The sequence below is a fragment of the Narcine bancroftii genome, chromosome 12 (assembly GCF_036971445.1).
Source record: "Narcine bancroftii isolate sNarBan1 chromosome 12, sNarBan1.hap1, whole genome shotgun sequence".
In the NCBI taxonomy this organism is placed as follows: domain Eukaryota; kingdom Metazoa; phylum Chordata; class Chondrichthyes; order Torpediniformes; family Narcinidae; genus Narcine; species Narcine bancroftii.
The window spans coordinates 4,969,730-4,989,092 of record NC_091480.1 but is presented as its reverse complement, the minus strand read 5'-3'; the positions used below and the strand labels follow the sequence as shown (position 1 = coordinate 4,989,092).

At 43.7% G+C, this 19,363-nt stretch overlaps 1 protein-coding gene across 4 annotated transcripts in view; it reads left to right on the top strand.

The window, feature by feature from the left end:
* LOC138747170 (CREB-binding protein-like) overlaps positions 1 to 12,178 on the top strand; it is a 116,746-nt gene extending 104,568 nt beyond the window's left edge. For all 4 annotated transcript variants that reach the window (XM_069906150.1, XM_069906152.1, XM_069906151.1 and 1 more), the window contains 5 exons: positions 513 to 678; positions 2,705 to 2,872; positions 5,739 to 5,900; positions 8,149 to 8,430; positions 9,248 to 12,178. In XM_069906150.1, the coding sequence (XP_069762251.1) occupies positions 513 to 678; positions 2,705 to 2,872; positions 5,739 to 5,900; positions 8,149 to 8,430; positions 9,248 to 11,401 (2,932 nt within the window). In that variant the 3' untranslated portion in view covers positions 11,402 to 12,178. The remainder of the gene's footprint in view (positions 1 to 512; positions 679 to 2,704; positions 2,873 to 5,738; positions 5,901 to 8,148; positions 8,431 to 9,247) is intronic.
* The last annotated feature ends 7,185 nt before the right edge of the window (positions 12,179 to 19,363 follow it).

Here is a 19,363-nt window from a genome sequence, read left to right as displayed (position 1 = left end):
TCCTTTGCCTTGGGCCGTGGCTGGAGATCCCCTGCTCAACCTCCGAGGCCTGCCGGGTGGAGTTGGGGTATAATTGTTCTGAATGACCTTGCTATAATCTTCTGGTGTAAGCTGATCACCTCATGTTCCATTCATCTCTTAGTCCTTTCTTTTTCTTCCCTTTCCCACCAGATTCACCGCTCACCTCCCAGCCGTGCTACACTCCCCCCCCCCCCAACCCCCTTCTAATCGAGTGGCCATCTGGTTATTCCTGGTGAAGGGATATTGGCCAGAATCATCAACTGGCCATTTCCCTCCATGAAAGCTGCCTGACCCGCTGAGTTCCTCCAGTATGCTGTGTGTTGCTCCATGTCCCATTCCTTTTGTTTGGAATTATGGTTACATCCGAACCAAATATTTTGGAACAGTTTTCTCAAACTGAAATATGCTTGCAATTTTCCCACTAATGTTGGATCGTGGACTAGCTTTCTCTCAATAATTACTTTAACTTGTGATCTATTTGTTATGCACAGGTTTACACAAGGCCATATATGGGCATGCCCCCCCAGTGAAGGTGATGACTACATTTTCCACTGCCACCCAGCAGATCAGAAGATCCCCAAACCTAAACGGTTGCAGGAATGGTATAAGAAAATGCTGGATAAAGCTTTTGCTGAGCGAATCATACACGATTACAAGGTTAGTTCTGAAGTTCTATTATTCATTCCGTTTTCAAAAGTAGTTACAGGCAGCCACACTGTAATCTAGTTCCTTTAATGTTATCCCTTTGTAAAGCTGACCAGTGAATACATACAGCTAATGCTGACTGACACTTCCCCAGGCATCCTGACTCCGTATTACTCCTACAATCCTATGTGACTGAAATGTCCAACTCCCAACTTGGGCAAGGAAGCTTCTGGAAAAGTAGCCCTTAGTCCAAATAAACTGAACAGTTTTAATCCTAATTATGTCTGGATGTGTGTTCAAACAGACAAGTAGTCGATGGCTTATTAATTATCAGATTTTTACATTCATGTTACATTCATGTTACATTCATGTTACATTCATGTTACATTCATAGCAATTAGAGATAACTATTCAAGGCCTGTCCATGGTTTGTGGGGATTTTGAAAGTACTGAAAGTTCAGAATGGGGTATCCTTTTTTTTCAGTCAGTAAGAAGTTTTAAGAGTTTATTGTATCATTAAGGGGTTTGTCATTGCTTCCTATCTATTAATCTCAGCTCATGAAAATGTAAAGCAGAGTTTTTTGTTTGTGGGTAATAAAAATGTTTTATTAATATTCCAAGCCTGAGTGCTGGAGTCCGATTTTTGATCGTGTATCAATCAGATTGAGGGTCTCATGGCCAGCATGTTGGGAAGGTGGTGCCATTAGTTTGAGGAAGCAGTTACCAGGACAGCTCTATTAGCACCTGGTTTTGGGTTTTAAGCTTAATTACATGTACGTATGTTTCAACAGCATTTGGTATAAATGAAAGTATAGTACATCTCTTTAATTATAAGTTTAATATATTTCATGAAACAAAACAAATCTTTCAAATATTTGTTTCAAATATGATGCACCATTTTTTTGTTTAAAGTTTTATTCTTTTTCTGACATAGCAATAAATATGCAGTGAACTGGGAACCCTAAAGGTTTAAGTCCGGAATCCTTAGGCACTCTCTGGCACAGGTCAAGTCCCTGCAGTGGTGGACTAGAGCATTTCAACCTGCACACTGAGCCAGATGTCGTAAAGTTCAGGGATGTACCCAACATGCAATTAAAACACTTCATCAGACTAGAGGTTTTCCAATTGGTTTAAGCATGTTCAATTCCCGCTACCTCAAGTTGTTTATAGAAACCATTTTGTCAATCCATTGACTTCAAAGTTTATTAATTAACATCTCTTTCATGAAACCAAATCATCGATTTTCAATACAAATTAGAACGATTCCAGGTATGTAACAGTTATTACATGAGGAATGATTGTCAGCTCTTGGTCTTGTTGGAAATACAGAAGGATGAGGGTGGACCTCATCGAGGCATTTCGAATGCTGAAAGGCCTGGACAGAGTAGATGTGGCAAGGATGTTTCCCATGGTCAGGCATGGACAAGAGGGCACAACTTCAGGAGAATAGGGCACCATTTTAGAGCAGATGCAGAAAATTTGTTTAGTCAGGGCATCATGAGTCTGTGGGACTTGTTGCCACAAGCAGCTGTGGAAGTGAGGTCATTAGGTGTATTTAAGGCAGAGGTTGACAGGTATTTGATTAGTCAAGACATTAAGGGTTACGGAGAGAAGGCCAGGGAGAGGGGCTGAGTGGGTGGATGGATTAGATGGATGGAGCAGACTCGATGGGCCTACTTCTATATCTTGTGAATTATCTTTGACATGAGATGATAGGTGAATTGAAGTGAAGCCGACAACCTTGTCAAGACTTATACAGCCAGTGGTTCAGCCAACACTCACAACACTGCTCAGAAACTTGCTCTAAGTTTGCTGAAACATGAAATGTTCCTTAGTTGATGAATTCTGGTAAATAAAAATATTTTGAAATATTGACACCATATCAGTAGTTAAAAGAGCAAAGAAAAATCTCAACGTTCCGTCTGTATTTGTGGGAAATAATTTTTAATTCTCCATCGTTGACTATTTTCACATGTACATATTTTTCTACAGATACACCCTGTCATTTGGTGTTAATGTAGTTTTGATTTGCTGGCAGGATATCTTCAAACAAGCTACAGAGGACCGACTGACAAGTGCAAATGAGTTGCCTTATTTTGAGGGAGATTTTTGGCCCAATGTGCTTGAAGAAAGCATCAAAGAGTTGGAACAGGAAGAAGAGGAACGGAAAAGAGAGGAGAACAGCATTCCCAGTGAAACCCCAGACGTGAGTGTTGAGCAGTGGTCACTTTGAATCTTTTACTTTCACTTTTGCAGGCTGCTCTAGTGACTGATGCCTGCTGATGTTTCGCCATTTCATACGTGGCTGTGTTGAAATTCATGATGTTACACTTAGAGATAGAACAACATGTGTCTTTATAATACAAAAGCAAAATACTGGAAATCTGAAATGAAAGAAAAGACTTAAAATTGGGTCAGGCAGCGACTGTGGAGAGAGGAACAGGCAAAGACCATTCTCCCATTTCTGGCCACAGAAGTTTCATTAATTTAGTCTTTCTTTCCCTTCCTCTTCTGTCCCAGAACTGCTATTTTTATCGATTTTAACCAGGTTTCATTACTGTGGTTACCTGAAAGATGCAACATTTTAATTTGTGATGTAAATAGAGTGTAAACCCCTGTTATCTGGGAATGAAGCGACTGCAACCTCAACCATCTGGCAAAAAAAAAAAGAAATAAAGTCAATAAAACTAATATAAATAAGAATAAATAAAAGTTTAAAATGGTAAAAGTAAATGTTCTCTAAAGTAACATGAACTAGATCAGCAGCAATGGGAATAACCAAGATGATGGTTTTGGTTAAAACAATAATTTTTATTATTAATAACTTAAACTCTAAAATTAACCTCACTATACACAAATGTAAATATGTGCGTGTTAAAACCCAAACCATTACAGTTTAAGCTTGATTCTGAAGAGATGACTTTAAAGTTCTTGGCTCCTGATCCTTCAAAATATTCCACATGGAATTTAAACTGGAGGTGTGGGAGGGAGTGCTCAAGGAAGACTTTTTGGGAAGAGCTGTCTTAAATTTAGTTGGGTCTGGTTGTGTAAGTATGGTAAGGTGAAGATTATTCCATGTTTTAAACGTTTAAAAGTTCAGTCTCAGAAAGCTTTTGTGTTGAAACTCAGTTTTACTGTTGTTCAAAAACAATTATGGAATAAGTGTGAGGCGTCAGATTTCTTTAAATTGTTGCTCAAAAGCAAAAATGAAGTATGTTGAACATCAAGCCATTAGACCTCTAAAACTCACAAATTTCTTGTAGAGTTGTGTTCAGAGCAATGTTTCTTCATGTGAATGATTTTTTCTCTCTTGCTTGGAGATTTTGGAATGTGTGTCTTTTCCAAAGAGACAGCAAAGTGGCTATTTTCTTCCACGATGATTTCACAAACCCAGTCAAGGGATACACGAAGTGACCAACTACAAAATGGGCCCAGTAAAATTCTGTCTGCTTTTCCAAAAAGACAGTGAAGTGATCTTCCTTTTTTCAAAAGCCACTTATTCTGTGTACCCTTTTTTCCAGCTGTAACACACCTGTCCTTTTCTGGTTACTGTATCTTCAATCCAAAAACTGACCTCTTTTGTCAAAGAGACAGTGAAGTAGCTCTTCTTTATTGCCACTGATTTTGTGAATCTCCTATGATAAGGATAATACAATACAGAACAGCACTCTCCCTCTTCCCCCCTCTCTCTCTCTCTCTCTCTCTCTCTCTCTCTCTCTCTCCAGAGGCTAGTTTTTCAATCCTTTCTTTTACAGTGTGGTCAACCTCCTGGTTTCAAAATGCCTCGTGTTCCAGTAATACGTTTCACCTAAAATTCTCATCACATGACATAATTTCTGCTTCTTTTCATTTTTCCAACTGCATGAATCACGACAAATGGCCTCTTGAAGCACTTCAACGTTAATTTGCATCTATATGCTAAAAGTAACCTCATCCACTTTTTAATGAATATGATTCCAGATAGTCTGTTAATCATTAAATTAAAAGTCCTGTTTATTTGAACAACTGCCTCTAAATTTTCAATTGAACAACATAAGTAGATAAACTAAGGGCCTAGTATTTAAACAGATAGCCTCTTTGAGCAGCCAGCACCTCTTCTTGAGTACTTAAATACTTCAGTTTTTAATGACAAACACTCCATTGTTCTCATTATCTCAAGAATCATCATAAAGCTTTTCATCTTCTTGCTTCAGCTACAGAATTAGCAGATATTTCATCTCCACAGTTGCTTGTCATGTGCCATCTTAAAGAATTAAGGGAGTGTCTATGTGTGAGTGTGCCCCTGTCCACTCAAAAACCTTTAGTAAAAATATGTAAGATTTTAACTTAACTTTAAGATTAATATTAACACAAATCCATTATATAATATATAAACCTTTGGAGAAGATGGGAGGAAATATTCAGCCAGCGGAGGGAGAGCCTTGGTCAGACTTTGCTCGTAGCAGCTGTTTGAATAAAGTTGTGTGAAACAACAATGGTGTTGCCCAGGATGAAGATCTGGTTGATGCCGTTCACCGTTGGGGTGACTCTCTTAAAGTGTCTCCTTTTCCCTGCCTAGTAAGAGTCGCCCTGGTCAGAGGCTTTATCTGTAAACCTGGGGGTGGGGGGGGTGTTAATTATCCATAATGTTATTGTTTGTTTTTCGGGCGGCTCCGTGGAGGGGGAGAAACCTGCAGATGCAGCGACGGTTAAATGTTTTTAAAGAATGTGACTGAAAATAAAGTAAAATGTTTTAAGGTTTATATATTCATGCAAGTGAAGTTTGTTCAGTGTAGTATTTTTGTCTTTTGTCCTTTCAAATGTTTATTCTTAATGCAGCTGTATTAGCTGGGGATTGTAAGAGGAAGTCTCAAGTAATTGGAAAATACACGTATCCAGCTTCCACCAGTCCCCATAGGTGTCAGATACCAGGGGTTTTACTGCATCTAGAATTCAATCATGGATATTTGTTGTGTGTGAACATCAGAAAAGCTGTTAGGAATTTGGTGAAATACCTTGTTTTCTCTGTATCTGTGAAAGGACTGAAGTGGTGTATGCAAAATTGTTTCAACACCCTGTTATACCTTTCCCAGGGGAAGAAAGGAGACAGCAAAAATGCAAAGAAAAAGAACAATAAGAAAACTAACAAGAATAAGAGCAGCATCAGTCGAGCTAACAAGAAAAAGCCTGGAATGCCAAATGTAGCTAATGACTTGTCGCAGAAGCTCTACATCACAATGGAAAAGCATAAAGAGGTACTCCGTGTGAGATGTTTAAACTTGGCCAACTTGTGCAGTTGCTTTGTTTTCCCAATATGCTCTTCTTTCTCAGAACGCTGGTATGGCAGCTGATGTAAAGTGCTATCAGCCATTGGGATGAAGGAGGTGAAGATTCGAGATCGAGATTAATTTTGTGGTCATGTAATAAAACGAGAGTAATATTGCATTTAATCTACCATAAGGCAGGCAAAGATTCTCCATCAGCTGAAAATGCCCAGCGCCCCTTACAGTCAGGGAAAGAGAAGCAAAAAGAGTCCCTTCAAAGGAATCCCACTTCTGTCTCTAATCCAACAATCCCTATTGTAAGGGCACAGTGAACCACTTCCTCCTTGATCACGAGTTTGCTGATATTCAGTGTCACTGATTAGAGGTCGACAGCATCGAGTCCACGCTGCTGAAGATCCAGCTGCGCTGGATGGGTCACGTCTCCAGAATGGAGGACCATCGCCTTCCCAAGATCGTATTATATGGCGAGCTCTCCACTGGCCACCGTGACAGAGGTGCACCAAAGAAAAGGTACAAGGACTGCCTAAAGAAATCTCTTGGTGCCTGCCACATTGACCACCGCCAGTGGGCTGATAACGCCTCAAACCGTGCATCTTGGCGCCTCACAGTTTGGCGGGCAGCAGCCTCCTTTGAAGAAGACCGCAGAGCCCACCTCACTGACAAAAGGCAAAGGAGGAAAAACCCAACACCCAACCCCAACCAACCAATTTTCCCTTGCAACCGCTGCAATCGTGTCTGCCTGTCCCGCATCGGACTGGTCAGCCACAAACGAGCCTGCAGCTGACGTGGACTTTTTACCCCCTCCATAAATCTTCGTCCGCGAAGCCAAGCCAAAGAAAAAGATTAGAAAGGAGTAAGAAACCTCTTGAAGATGTCAAAGGAGCACATTACAGACAGAAATTGGAATGACTAGAGATCTAGAGGATTGACAAAAGATTATCATATTCGATTTCAGATTTATAAATAATCCTACTTCATTATAGTATATCACATGCTTAATCTCCACAGCATTGTTCCAGCTTTGTCCACTAGTACAGAGTTAGCCGGTGCCAAGTTTCCCAGTTTGAAATGTCAAAGAAGCAGGAAAGTAGGATCCGATCTCCTGCCAGATTGGCCTTAGAGTCTCCACAGTAGTCTCGGCAATGTTTGCAGGCTGTTTCCACCTTCTCATGGGGGAATATAGAGTAGGAAATTGGTAATTTCCTTCAAATTAGAACACTCTCTTGAACAACCTGAAATCTAATCTAGGGATTTGTGTGTCACTTCGCTTGTGTCCAGTGATTCAAAGACTGTTTTGTGAATTATCTGACAGATCTAACATCAGCTAGACCAGAGAATTACATATATGCCTTTAAACTCTGCCTTTGTTTGGCCAGTTTGTATTTTACCACATTTCCTAATCCAGCTTTGGTACAAGATCAATTTCAGGGTTATACTGACCAACATATCCTGTGGATGCATCATTGTGAGGTGCGGAAACTGCTTAACATAATGCCACATGTGGTTTGACCTGAGTTTCTCAACCATTGTGTTTTTACCACACATGGTTGTGAATGTGGCTCACCCCACCATACTCCCCTGCACTCCATCGTTCCCATCTATACCTCCCACTGCCTTGGAAAAACAGCCAACATACAAAACAGCATCCTACTTGGCCACATTCTCTTCTCCCTCCACCTGCTGGGAAGAAGATTCATGAGTTGTGAAATCATGCATCACCAGATTCAAGGACAGTATCAGGTTTCTGAATTAACCTCACCAGTACAATTATGTTGATCTCACTCTCTGTAACTCGGCACGGTTTTTTTTTCTTGCTGTACTATGGGATGTTTAGCTGGACATCCACTCCTGCTCACAAAAAAAATTTTCTCACTGCACCTTGGTACATGAGACAATAAAGCTGAACTTGAATTAATCCTGATGCTGGCTACAGACAAGACTTTTAACCCTCTAAAACACCTCTATTAGAAGCTTCACTTTGCTGTAACAGTCCATTGTGGTTCTGGGGGCTCTGCATTACTTATATTTGTAAATGATGTGATGAAATGCTATTGACCTATTGCTGTAAAATAATTTTGAGTAAATGTTCCGACATTTCATTGATAAGTATATTTTTCTAAGAGTGCATTAAATTTTGAGCGAGTGTTAAAATTCAAGGATTGTGTTAATGTGCCAGATGCTTGTGTTCCTTGCTAATGAGGATGCTGGGATTTTTCAGGTATTTTTTGTTATCCACTTCCATGCTGGACCAGTGGTGAACACCTTGCCCTCTGTTGTGGACCCTGATGCCTTGCTGAGCTGCGATTTGATGGATGGCCGTGATGCTTTCCTGACATTGGCCAGGGACAAACACCTGGAGTTCTCATCGCTGCGCCGAGCCAAGTGGTCCACCATGTGCATGCTGGTGGAGCTGCACAATCAAGGGCAGGACCGGTTCGTCTACACATGTAACGAGTGCAAGCACCATGTGGAAACGCGGTGGCACTGCACGGTCTGTGAGGTAAGATGAGTTATTGTCATAGCTCTCCAATGCTGCAGGGTGAGTGGTCCTTGAAACCTTAACTGACAAAAGAGCAGTGAGGGGCCTGCAGTGTTCCTGCTTTGGTAGAGAAGTCCAAGAATGACAGAGCTATTAACCCATCATCTCTGCTGCTAAGATCAGTGAGCCCAGCACAGCCACCACTACCGATTTTTGCCTGTAGGTCAGCAGAAAAGAGGGTTGGTCAGAGCTCACTCCACCAATCACTGAGCACAGTGTGGTGAGGGGGGTGATGCCTGCAGACCCTCATGTCCCAAGCCACATTTAGTCACTGAAGGTACCCTCAACCACACCCAGCAGTAATGGTGAGAGAATGGTCTCTGCAGAGGGCTCCAGCAGTCTTCTGTGGCATATAATTCTTCCTGTATCGTTTCTAGAATTCAGATTTTTGCAGTGAGCAGATTGATATTTATATTTGTGCCAAGATTGGGGTACTGTTATGATCTACAAAATTCTGAAAGGCATAGATGGGGTGGACAGTCAGCACCTTTTTCCCAGGGCAAGAATTACAAACACTAGAGGAAGTGTGTACAAATTGAATGGAAGAAGAATTAGGAGAGATGTCACAGGTAAGTTTTATTACACAGAGAGTTGTGCGTCCCTGGAATGGCTTGCCAGGGATGGAGATGGAGGCTGAAACATTAGGGGCACATAAGGGACGAGGCACATGGATGGAAGGAAAATCTAGAAGGTTACTGGGTAGGGAGGTGTACATGTCGACTGTCAAAAATGCGGAGTTTTTCATTTTGATTATTTCCCTCCCCCCCCCCCCGCCCAGGATTACGACCTGTGTGTTAACTGTCACAACAATAAAGGCCATGAACACAAGATGGTGAAATGGGGCTTGGGCTTAGATGACGAGAGCAGTAACCAACCCGATCCACTATCCAAGAGCCCCCAGGAATCTCGTCGGCTCAGCATCCAGCGCTGTATCCAGTCCCTGGTCCACGCCTGCCAGTGCCGCAACGCTAACTGCTCGCTGCCATCCTGCCAGAAGATGAAACGAGTTGTCCAACACACCAAGGGCTGCAAACGCAAGACCAACGGAGGCTGCCCTGTCTGCAAGCAGCTTATTGCCCTCTGCTGTTACCACGCCAAGCACTGCCAGGAGAACAAATGCCCAGTGCCATTCTGCCTCAACATCAAACACAAGCTCCGGCAGCAGCAGCTGCAGCACCGGCTGCAACAGGCACAGATGCTGCGGAGGAGGATGGCCACCATGCAGCGTGGAAACGTGCCTCAGCAAAGTTTGCCATCTCCTACCTCAACCGCTCCTGTCACCCCCACTGGACAGCAGCAGCCTGCCACCCCTCAGACCCCCCAGCCCCAACCACAGCCCCAAACCCCCCCATCCAACACCTTGCCCAGTGGCTTCCCTAACCCTCCCAGGACTCAGCCCCCCAGCACCGCGTCACAGGGGAAGCCCACCAGCCAGGTGGCAGCAATCCCCCAAACACCACCGGCTCAGCCGCCACCGGCCGCTGCCCTGGAGGTGGCCCGGCAGATTAAATTGGAGGCCCAACACCAACACCACCTGTACCAAATGGCTAACATGAACAACGGGCTGGGGATGGGCCGCCAGAACATGATGGGCCAGCAAATGGGACCAGTCAGCCAGATGCCACCCGTCAACATGAAGGTGGCTCGGCTCCCGATGGCTCAGGTGATGCCAGGCATGCAGCCAGGGCAGTGGCCGCAGGGAACGACCCTGTCCCAGTCACAGCCCCTGCAGGCGGGCATGGCGAGGAACACTATGCAGATGACGTCACCACAGACATCAGCCAGCCAGAGGATGCCCGGGGCCCAGCAGCCCCCTCGCAGCAGCATCTCGCCCAACGCTCTGCAGGACCTCCTGCGCACCCTGAAGTCGCCCAGCTCTCCTCAGCAGCAGCAGCAAGTGCTCAACATTCTGAAGTCCAACCCACAGCTCATGGCGGCATTCATCAAGCAACGAACCGCGAAATACCAGGCCAGCCAGCCCGGCATGCAGGCTCAGCCCCAGCCCAGAATGCAGCAAGCAGGCATGCATGCCCAGGCAGGCATGCAGAACCCCCTGCAGAACCTGAGCCCTATGCAAGCAGGCGTGCAGCGACCGGCCTTATCCCCGCAGCAACAAGGCTTGGGCAACATGAACACCCAGGGCCAAGCCCTGGGTCTGATGAACCCAGGGCACAATCCCAACCTGCCAGCCATTAATCCCCAGTACAGGGACCTGCTCATCAGGCGGCAGCTCATCCAGCAACAAGGCAGCAACATGACTGGAGCGATTTCGGGTCACACCCAGTTCCAGCAACCACAAGGACCAGCGTACCCACAGGCCATGGCACAGCAGCGCGTGCAGCAGCATCTGCCCATTCAAAGTGGGCCAATGGGGCAGATCGGCCAGATGGGGCAGCCAGGGCTGGCGACCGACGGGGCTCCCACCATCCAGCAGACGCTGCAGCAGCGCATCCTACAGCAACAGCAGATGAAGCAGCAGATGAGCTCCTCGGCCCAGCCCAACCCCATGAGCCCCCAACAGCACATGCTCTCAGGACAGACGCAGTCATCTCACCTCCAGAGCCAACAGATCGCCACCTCCCTCAGCAACCAGGTGCGGTCCCCGCAGCCAGTGCCCTCGCCTCGCCCCCAGTCCCAGCCTCCACATTCCAGCCCTTCGCCCAGGATACAGCCGCAACCTTCCCCTCACCACGTGTCACCCCAGACGGGCTCCCCGCACCCAGGACTTGCAGCGCCCCAGGCTAACCCCATGGATCAGGGACACTTCAGCAGCCCAGAACAGAGTGCAATGCTTCCACAACTGACTAATCCCAGCATCAGTGCTATTCACAGTGCCACTGGTGACTTAGGACTTGGCGCTGACGCCTCTAGCCTCACGAGCTCCACCATCACGTGTGACACACTAGAAAAATTTGTGGAAGAAAACTTGTAGCATTTTGGGAGACATTTTTCCTGATACTTTTTGTACTGAAAATTTCAGCTGGTCTAGGGAACATGGAATCCCTGGAAGGAACTGCAACTTCCTTAGACTTTGAAGGATGGCTTGCTGTTGAAATACAAAGAATATATTTTTTGTTCAGACTGGTTGCACATTCTGGTCGAGTTATTTTCCCCATTTTGTTTCTTGTTTTCCTTTGTTGCTAAATGACTCATTGCCTGATTTTTTTTTAATAGAAATGAATGCAAGTTCATATTATTCATATTTTTTATTTTGTACTTTTCAGACTTTAAGCATTTTTGTGTTTAAAAACCAGGGAAAAAAACTTTTTCCTAAAAAATGCAACATATAATGTATACCAATAATTTTCTGCCGTGTTCTGGGAAGGTTTTTCTCGAGTGAAGTCTGTGCAGGCGTTTCAAGTATTGACTTTGTATAGATAGAAATAGACCATTGCACACCTATTGGCAAAAAGCCAAACCTTGTCTTGCAGATGTAGAAATTGTTGCTTTGTTTCATGATAAACTGGTTTTAGTGAAACTAGGGTGATCACTGATAGCTTGTGGTGATTTTAATAGAAGAAATCTTTCCTTTTCCTCCTTCATTCTCTGTGAAACTTGAAATGAGAAGAAAGCAATGAAAGTGTAAATCACGCAAGTTATATAATTACTATAAATAAGGAAACCGAAATCTCAATCACTGTATAAACTGGTTTCAACTCATTTCTTACTTATATACCATATTGTTAAATAAACTGTGTGCAACAGAAAACAGGTTTGTACTTCTTTAGTTTTTAAAAAATAAAAGGGAATATATGTTTAAATTTCCCTTCTTGATTTCTCTTTCCCCTCCCCCCAGTAAAGGTGTCACTCATCCCACCGAGCTTTTGACCAGATACCACATGATCCGGAAGGTCCAATCACATGGGATCCAGGGTGAGCTGCCCATTGGAGACAGTTGGCTTGGTGGTAGGGAACAAAGGGTGGTTGAGGAGGGGATCTGTGGGATGTCACAGGGGTGAGTGGAGGGAAATCCGAGGTGTCCCATGGGACAGTGGTGTGCCACAGGAGTCGGTGGAGGGTTCAGAGTGTTCCGGGGACAGTGGAAGGGGATCAGTCGGGAGATCAGGAGTATTCCAGGAGATAGGGGTGTGCTACAAGGATTAGGAGAGGATATCAGGGGTGTGACAAGGATCAGGTGTGATTTGGGTCTGTAGAGGAGATCAGAGTTGTGCCAAGGGTCAGTGTTGGCTCCACAGTTGTATGTCATCTGTACTGATGATTTGGATAAGAAGAGAGTTGGCATAATTAGAAAGTTTGCAGTCGGTAGAGCATACAGGGTTATCTAAGATTACAAGAAAATGTAGATCAATTGGGAAAGTGGGCCAAGGGATTGGCAGAGGGAGTTCAACTTGGACAAGTCTGAGGAGTTGCATTTTGGGAAGTTGAACAAGGGCAGGATGTGCACAGTAAATGGTGGGGCACTGGAAAGTTGTATAGTTGATAGTTCCGTGAAAGAAGCAATACAGATATATGGTGATGAAGGTGTTTGTCAAACATGCCTTCGTCGACTATACTTGGATTACGGTGGGCCATTCTGGTCACCCAACTACAGGAAGGATGAAGTGGGAAAAGATTCACACGGAGAGTACCAGGACAGGAGATCTTGAATTATAAGGAGTGGCCGATATCTGGGCTTTCCTGGAGTGTGGAAAGCTAAGCAGTGACCTTCTCGAGGTTTATTAGATCATTGTACTTTATTATAAATTCTGGAATGCCATTGTTTTTAGACCATGTGTATGGTTTCCGATGTGATTTCTATGCAGTGCCAATCGGATCTGGAACGTTTTCCTCAACAGACTACGAAGAACACAGGTTACTGATAGGACTTCATCCACCTTCTCTGTTGAGGGTTCATCAAAGCTGCCTGGTGTTAATGTGTTTCTGAATAATGCAAAATCAGCTAAGTGCTCAACTGTGATTGATTAGAATGTTGAAACCTGGTACCCTGACTCAGGGTACATCCAACCGCACATAGGCAACGTGTGCTTAATTTTGCTCCATTTCTATCTGAGTTTATTTTGTGCAGCTTTGATCTCTCTACACTAAAGAATGGATACAGCTTGCACTCTGCGGGATCCTTGTATGTTCTCTCCAAACAGGCAAGATCTCCTTCATCTGACTTATAAAGGCAACCTTTAAAATCTTTGAAAATAAGCCTGTATTATTGGATCGTGTGTAGAAAGTTCTGCAGTAAATGATCACTTGTTTCTCCCACTCCCGGTTAGCTCAAGTTCTATGACACATTTGGCTTTTCATGAGTTTGTTGTTAATGTGAATTCTCTTTTCTCAGGTTCTTCGCTTTATGGATTTTACAGTTTTCCTCTGTTTATTCGTGTTTATAAGACCTTAAGGTATAGGAGCAGAAATAGGTCATTCAGCCCATCAAGTCTGCCCCGCCACTGATCCATTTTCCCACTCAGCCCTACTGCTCGGCCTTCTCCCCATAACCTTTGATGTCCTGGCTAATCAAGAGCCTATCAATCTCTGCCTTAAATACACCCAATGACCTGAACTCCACAACTACCACTGGCAACAAATCCCACAGATTCACCACCCTCTGGCTGAATAAATCTCTTCCAAGTGAATGCCCCCAGTTCTGAAGTTATGCCCTCTTGCCCTAGACTCTCCCACTGTGTGAAATAATTTTTCTACATCTACTCTGTCCATATCTTTCAACATTCAAAATGTTTCATTGAGATTTCCCATCATTCTCCTAAATTCCAAAGAGTACAAGCCAAGAGTTTGATAATCCTTTCATTTCCAGTCATCCTTTTGAACCTCCCCTGAATCATCTCCAACATTAGCACATTTTTCTTAAATAAGGAGGCCAAGATTGCTCACAATACTCCCAAGTGAGGTCTCACCAATGCCTTATAAAGCCTCAACATCACGTCCCTGCTCTTGTATTCTATTCCTCTTGAAATGAACACCAGTGTTGCATTTGCTGCCTTCACCACTGACTCAACCTGCAAGTTCACCTTCAGGGCATCTAGCACAAGGACTCCCAGGTCCCTTTGCATCTGTGTATTTTCAAGTTACTCCCCATTTTAAAAAGTCTTCTCGTTTATTTTTTCTACAAAGTGCATGAGCGTACATTTTCCACTTCTCTGCCCATTCTTCTAAGTCCTTCTGCAGCCTCCCCATTTCCTCCACACAATCTGCTCCTCCACCTACCTTCATATCTTCTGCAAATTTGGGCCACAAAGCCATTCATTCCATAACTTAAATCATTAATATGCAACAAAAAAAAGAAATGGCCCCAAAACCAATCCCTGTGAACACCACCAGCAACTGGCAGCCAATCAGAATATGATCCTCGTATTCTGATTCTGCTTCCTGACAATCAGCCAATGCTCTACCCACTCTACTATGTTTCCTGTTATACCATGGGCTCTTATCGTAAGTTAACCTCATGTGCGGCACCTTGTCAAAGGCCTCCTGAAAAGCCAAATACACAACATCCATTGCATTGCCCTTACCCAGCCGGCTTGTCACTCTCCAAAGAATTCCAATAGTTTTTTTTTCAGGCAAGATTTTCCCTTAAGGAAGCCATGCTGGCCTTGGCCTTTCATGTATCTCCAGGAACTCCATAACCTCATCATTGACCATTGACTCCAACATCTTGCCAACCACCGATGCCAGGCTAACTGGTCAATAATTTCCTTTTTGCTGCCTTCATTCTTGAACAGGACTGTACCATAAAGATCATTACTAATACTTCCACAATCTCTACCGCTACTTCTTTCAGGATCCAAGGGTGTAATCTATCTGGTCCAGGACACTTAATCATTCACCTTTCTGAGCACATTTTCACTTGAAGTAGTAACTGCACTCACTTCCCATCCCTGATACCCTTAGACATCTGATACAATGCTAGTGTCTTCCACAGAGAAGGCTGATATGAAATAGTTCCTCTCCCATCTTGTTTCCCAGTATTATCTCTCCACTGTCATATGACCACTCTCACTTTTCTACTCTTGATGTACTTGAAAAGGCTTTTTGTATCCTCTGATACATCATTTTTCTCTCCTTATGATTTTTTAGTTACCTTCTGCAAGTTTTTTTAAAAGCCCCAATCCTCTATCTTTCCACTAATTTTTGTTTCTTTGTATGCCCTCTCTTTTATGTTGGCTTTGACTCCCTCATATATTTCCATGTGAGTATTTCCCTTTTTGTTGGTCTGTATTTATCTTGCACCTTCCTCAATTCTTGCAGAAACTCCATCGATTTCTGTTCTGCCGTCGTCCCTATTAGTGCCCTCATCCAATCTATTTTGGCCAGTTCCTCTCTCTTGACAGTGTGATTCCCTTTACTCCACAAAAATACCGGCACATTTGACTTCAGTTTTTCCTTGTTAAGTCTCAAATTGAACCCATTTATCACAGTATATTTGTGCTTTTGCAAGCAGTCTCAAAGGTCGATTCTGTCATTGATGCAGCCGTACAAAGTACACTGGCAGGAGAATGGTGATGACTTTGTTGTCATGAACGTTGTGCGATGTACAGATGCACAGAAGTTCCTACTTGCGGCAGCCAAACAGGTACTTTGTAAAAACAATAGTCTACATTAAATTAAAAATAGATAATACATACAAAAAGTAGTTAAATATTCACAGCTATAATAGTGCAGGCAGTACTTTGTGATTTATCTAACAAGGGAGGGTGAAGAACTTGATAAATGTTCTTGAATTTAGAGGGGCTGGTCTTCAGGCGTCTGGACCTTCTGCCCAAAGGGAGAAGTGAGAAGAGGTTGTGACCAAGGGGGTGGGGGTCCTGAATGATGTTGGCTGCCTTCATGAGGCAGCCTCTTCTATAGATATCTGCAATGGACAGGAGGTCAGAGCCTGTGATGGACCTGGCTGTGTTTGCTACCTTCTGCGCCCTTCTACTTTCTCGGGGACTCGAATTTCCAAACCAGACCATGATCCAACCAGTCAGTCCACTTTCTATAGTGCATCAATAGAAGTTCAAAGGCACCCCAAATCTCTGATTCCTTGGAAAGTAGAAGCATTGGTGTGACTTCTCTCAATTACTTCGATGTGCTGTGGTGATTGGTCCTTGAATATTTATATTTTTGTATTCAAGGACCTGGATGAACCCTTGATGGATGAAATAGTTGTGGTTATACCAGCTCCACTTGTTCATGCCAGCCTGGCTGACATCCATGTACCTGTCAAAATGCCTATTAAACATTGTGATTGTCTCCACCTCAACCACTCCCTCTGGGAAAAGCTTCTCCTCCGGTCTTTATATCTCGTCTTCAACCTGTGCCTTTTCATTTTGGACTCTTGTAGTCTGGGGAAAATAGACTGACCAACACCTTATCCATGTCTTTTGTGATTTGATAAATCTCTATCTTCAGTCTCCTCCACATGAAGAAAAATGGTCCTCCCATCCATTGAATGTATCTCACTGAGACACTGCTTCAAGAAGGCAGCCAGTATCCTAACAGGACCCCCCCCCCCCCCCCCCCCCCCGTCCCCCCTCAATAACCCTGGTCACAACTTCTTCTCACTGTTCCCTTCAGGCAGAAGGTACAGATGCCTAAAGACCAGCACCTCATAGTTCAAGAAGTTTATTTTGTTACAAGCTCAGAGGACCCAAAACCCAGCAGGAATAGATATTCACCAAGACAGAAGGTTACTTAAACAAAAGTTGCTTTTAATTATCTTTAAACATGAAAACAGAATCAAACTTTTAACTTATCACTATTGACTTAACTAACCTAACAACCCCCTTCTAATTCTAAGCACACATGTATGTAGTGTGTATAAGTTCAGATTCACAGTCCAATCTCACTTCTCATTTCTCCAAGTTCACTGGTTGCAGGCAGTTTTTATACTGTGCACAGAATTTAACATTTATAAAGTTCACCAGGCTTTGGTGTTTGAAAGGTAAATGGTTACTGCTCAGCAAGGTTCTTGTCGATTTTCAGAGAGATTTGTTGTTTGCTGGACACGCACAACTGATTCCTTCAGATCAGTCACTTCAGTGTCTTGCCAAAGAAATTTACCCCCTCAGGGTTTTCCAGGTGATAACCTCTTTCTTTCAGGTCACCACAGAGTTCCTTTTTGATTCCCTTATTCCAAGTGAAGCATTAGACAGCCAGTCCTCTCCTCTTGTATGAACCACAAGGGCTTTGACCAGGCTGAACTAAGCAATCACAACCTGTCTTCCAAATGGATTTTTCCACTAGCCTCAGCTTGTCCTGATCCGGTCCCTGTCCCAGCTGCTGACTGTAGAACTGATCTCTCTCTCTCTCTCTCTCTCTCTCTCTCTCTCTCTGAGAGAAAACCTGATTTCCTCTCTCTGCTTGCAAAACCACACGACTCTCTCAGAACAGCAAGTTCCACTCCAGACAGTCTGCGGCTCTAACCAGTTACTTCATCTGTTGCCTATTTGTAAACAATAATCCATTAGTGAAGTATCTTAGGCACTCTCCAAAGCTTTTGCAAAGGCTCTGGGGCCGACATGTCTTGCATGAGTAGAGCTCCAGTATTTTAAATAAGATCTGTTTTAAAGTGTTTATATGTGACCTACACTAAAAAATCCTGCCCCAATTTATCTCCCAAAAACATATCTATAATCTGTCACACTTTCCACAGCTCTCAGCCTTATGAAACTCCCCTTGTTACACTTATCAGGGACTGCTCCAAAACAGTGCACAAAAAGACCCGGACTACTGCAAAGTTCATTTTTTTGCTCTAGGATACTGAATATTTATGTTTTGTTTAAAAATTTGTCTATTTCAATTAAGTATCCGATTGTTTTTGTTGTTTTGTACCTTTTCTTATGCAAAGAACCTGTTTGGCTGTAGGAAGGAAGAATTTCAGTGCATGTGCACATTGTACAATGTGTATGACAATAAACTTCTCATTATCTACTTTGTGACTTAGGTATTCTCCAACCCACTCTTAAATTTTCAACTGCAATGGAACATATTTATCTCTCCTTTTATATTTATTATCAGTTTCTGCCTTTCATTTGTGATCTTTTAATTTTGGTATCTTAATTGGTTTAAGATTGTGTGGCAGCAGCAAGAATTGCAGTGCACCTTTACATTTTTTTCTTTCTTTGGCTTGGCTTCGCGGACGAAGATTTATGGAGGGGGTAAAAGTCCACGTCAGCTGCAGGCTCGTTTGTGGCTGACAAGTCCGATGCGGGACAGGCAGACACGGTTGCAGCGGCTGCAGGGGAAAATTGGTGGGTTGGGTTTGGGTGTTGGGTTTTTCCTCCTTTGCCTTTTGTCAGTGAGGTGGGCTCTGCGGTCTTCTTCAAAGATGGTTGCTGCCTGCCGAACTGTGAGGCGCCAAGATGCACGGTTTGAGGCGATATCAGCCCACTGGCGGTGGTCAATGTGGCAGGCACCAAGAGATTTCTTTAGGCAGTCCTTGTACCTTTTCTTTGGTGCACCTTTACATACAACAGTAAACTCACATTGAACTCCTCCAGATATGATCAGTGAGGATGGATAAGAACATCTACTCCACAATCTTCATCAGTAGTGAAGCACCACAGTGTTGTGCCCTTAGCCCCCTGCTCTACCCACTTTACATCAATGACTTTGTGGCTCAGTACAACCATAACACCATCGACTGTAGTGACGGTATTTAAAGGGGTGATGAGTCAGCATACAGGTTGCAGATTGAAAACTTTGCTGAATGGTGCATCAACTACAACCTTGCACTCAATATCACCAGAAAGTAGAGATGAAGGAAACTCAGGGGTTTACGATCCAGTGATCATTGGGGGAATAGGAGATGGAGAGGGTGAGCAAATTTAAGTTCTTGGGGGTCACTATCTCGGACCCAACACACTAATGTCATCGTGAAGAAAGCACGTCAGCACATCTACTTCCTCGGGAGTTTGCAGAGGTTTGGTTTAACTCCAAAAAC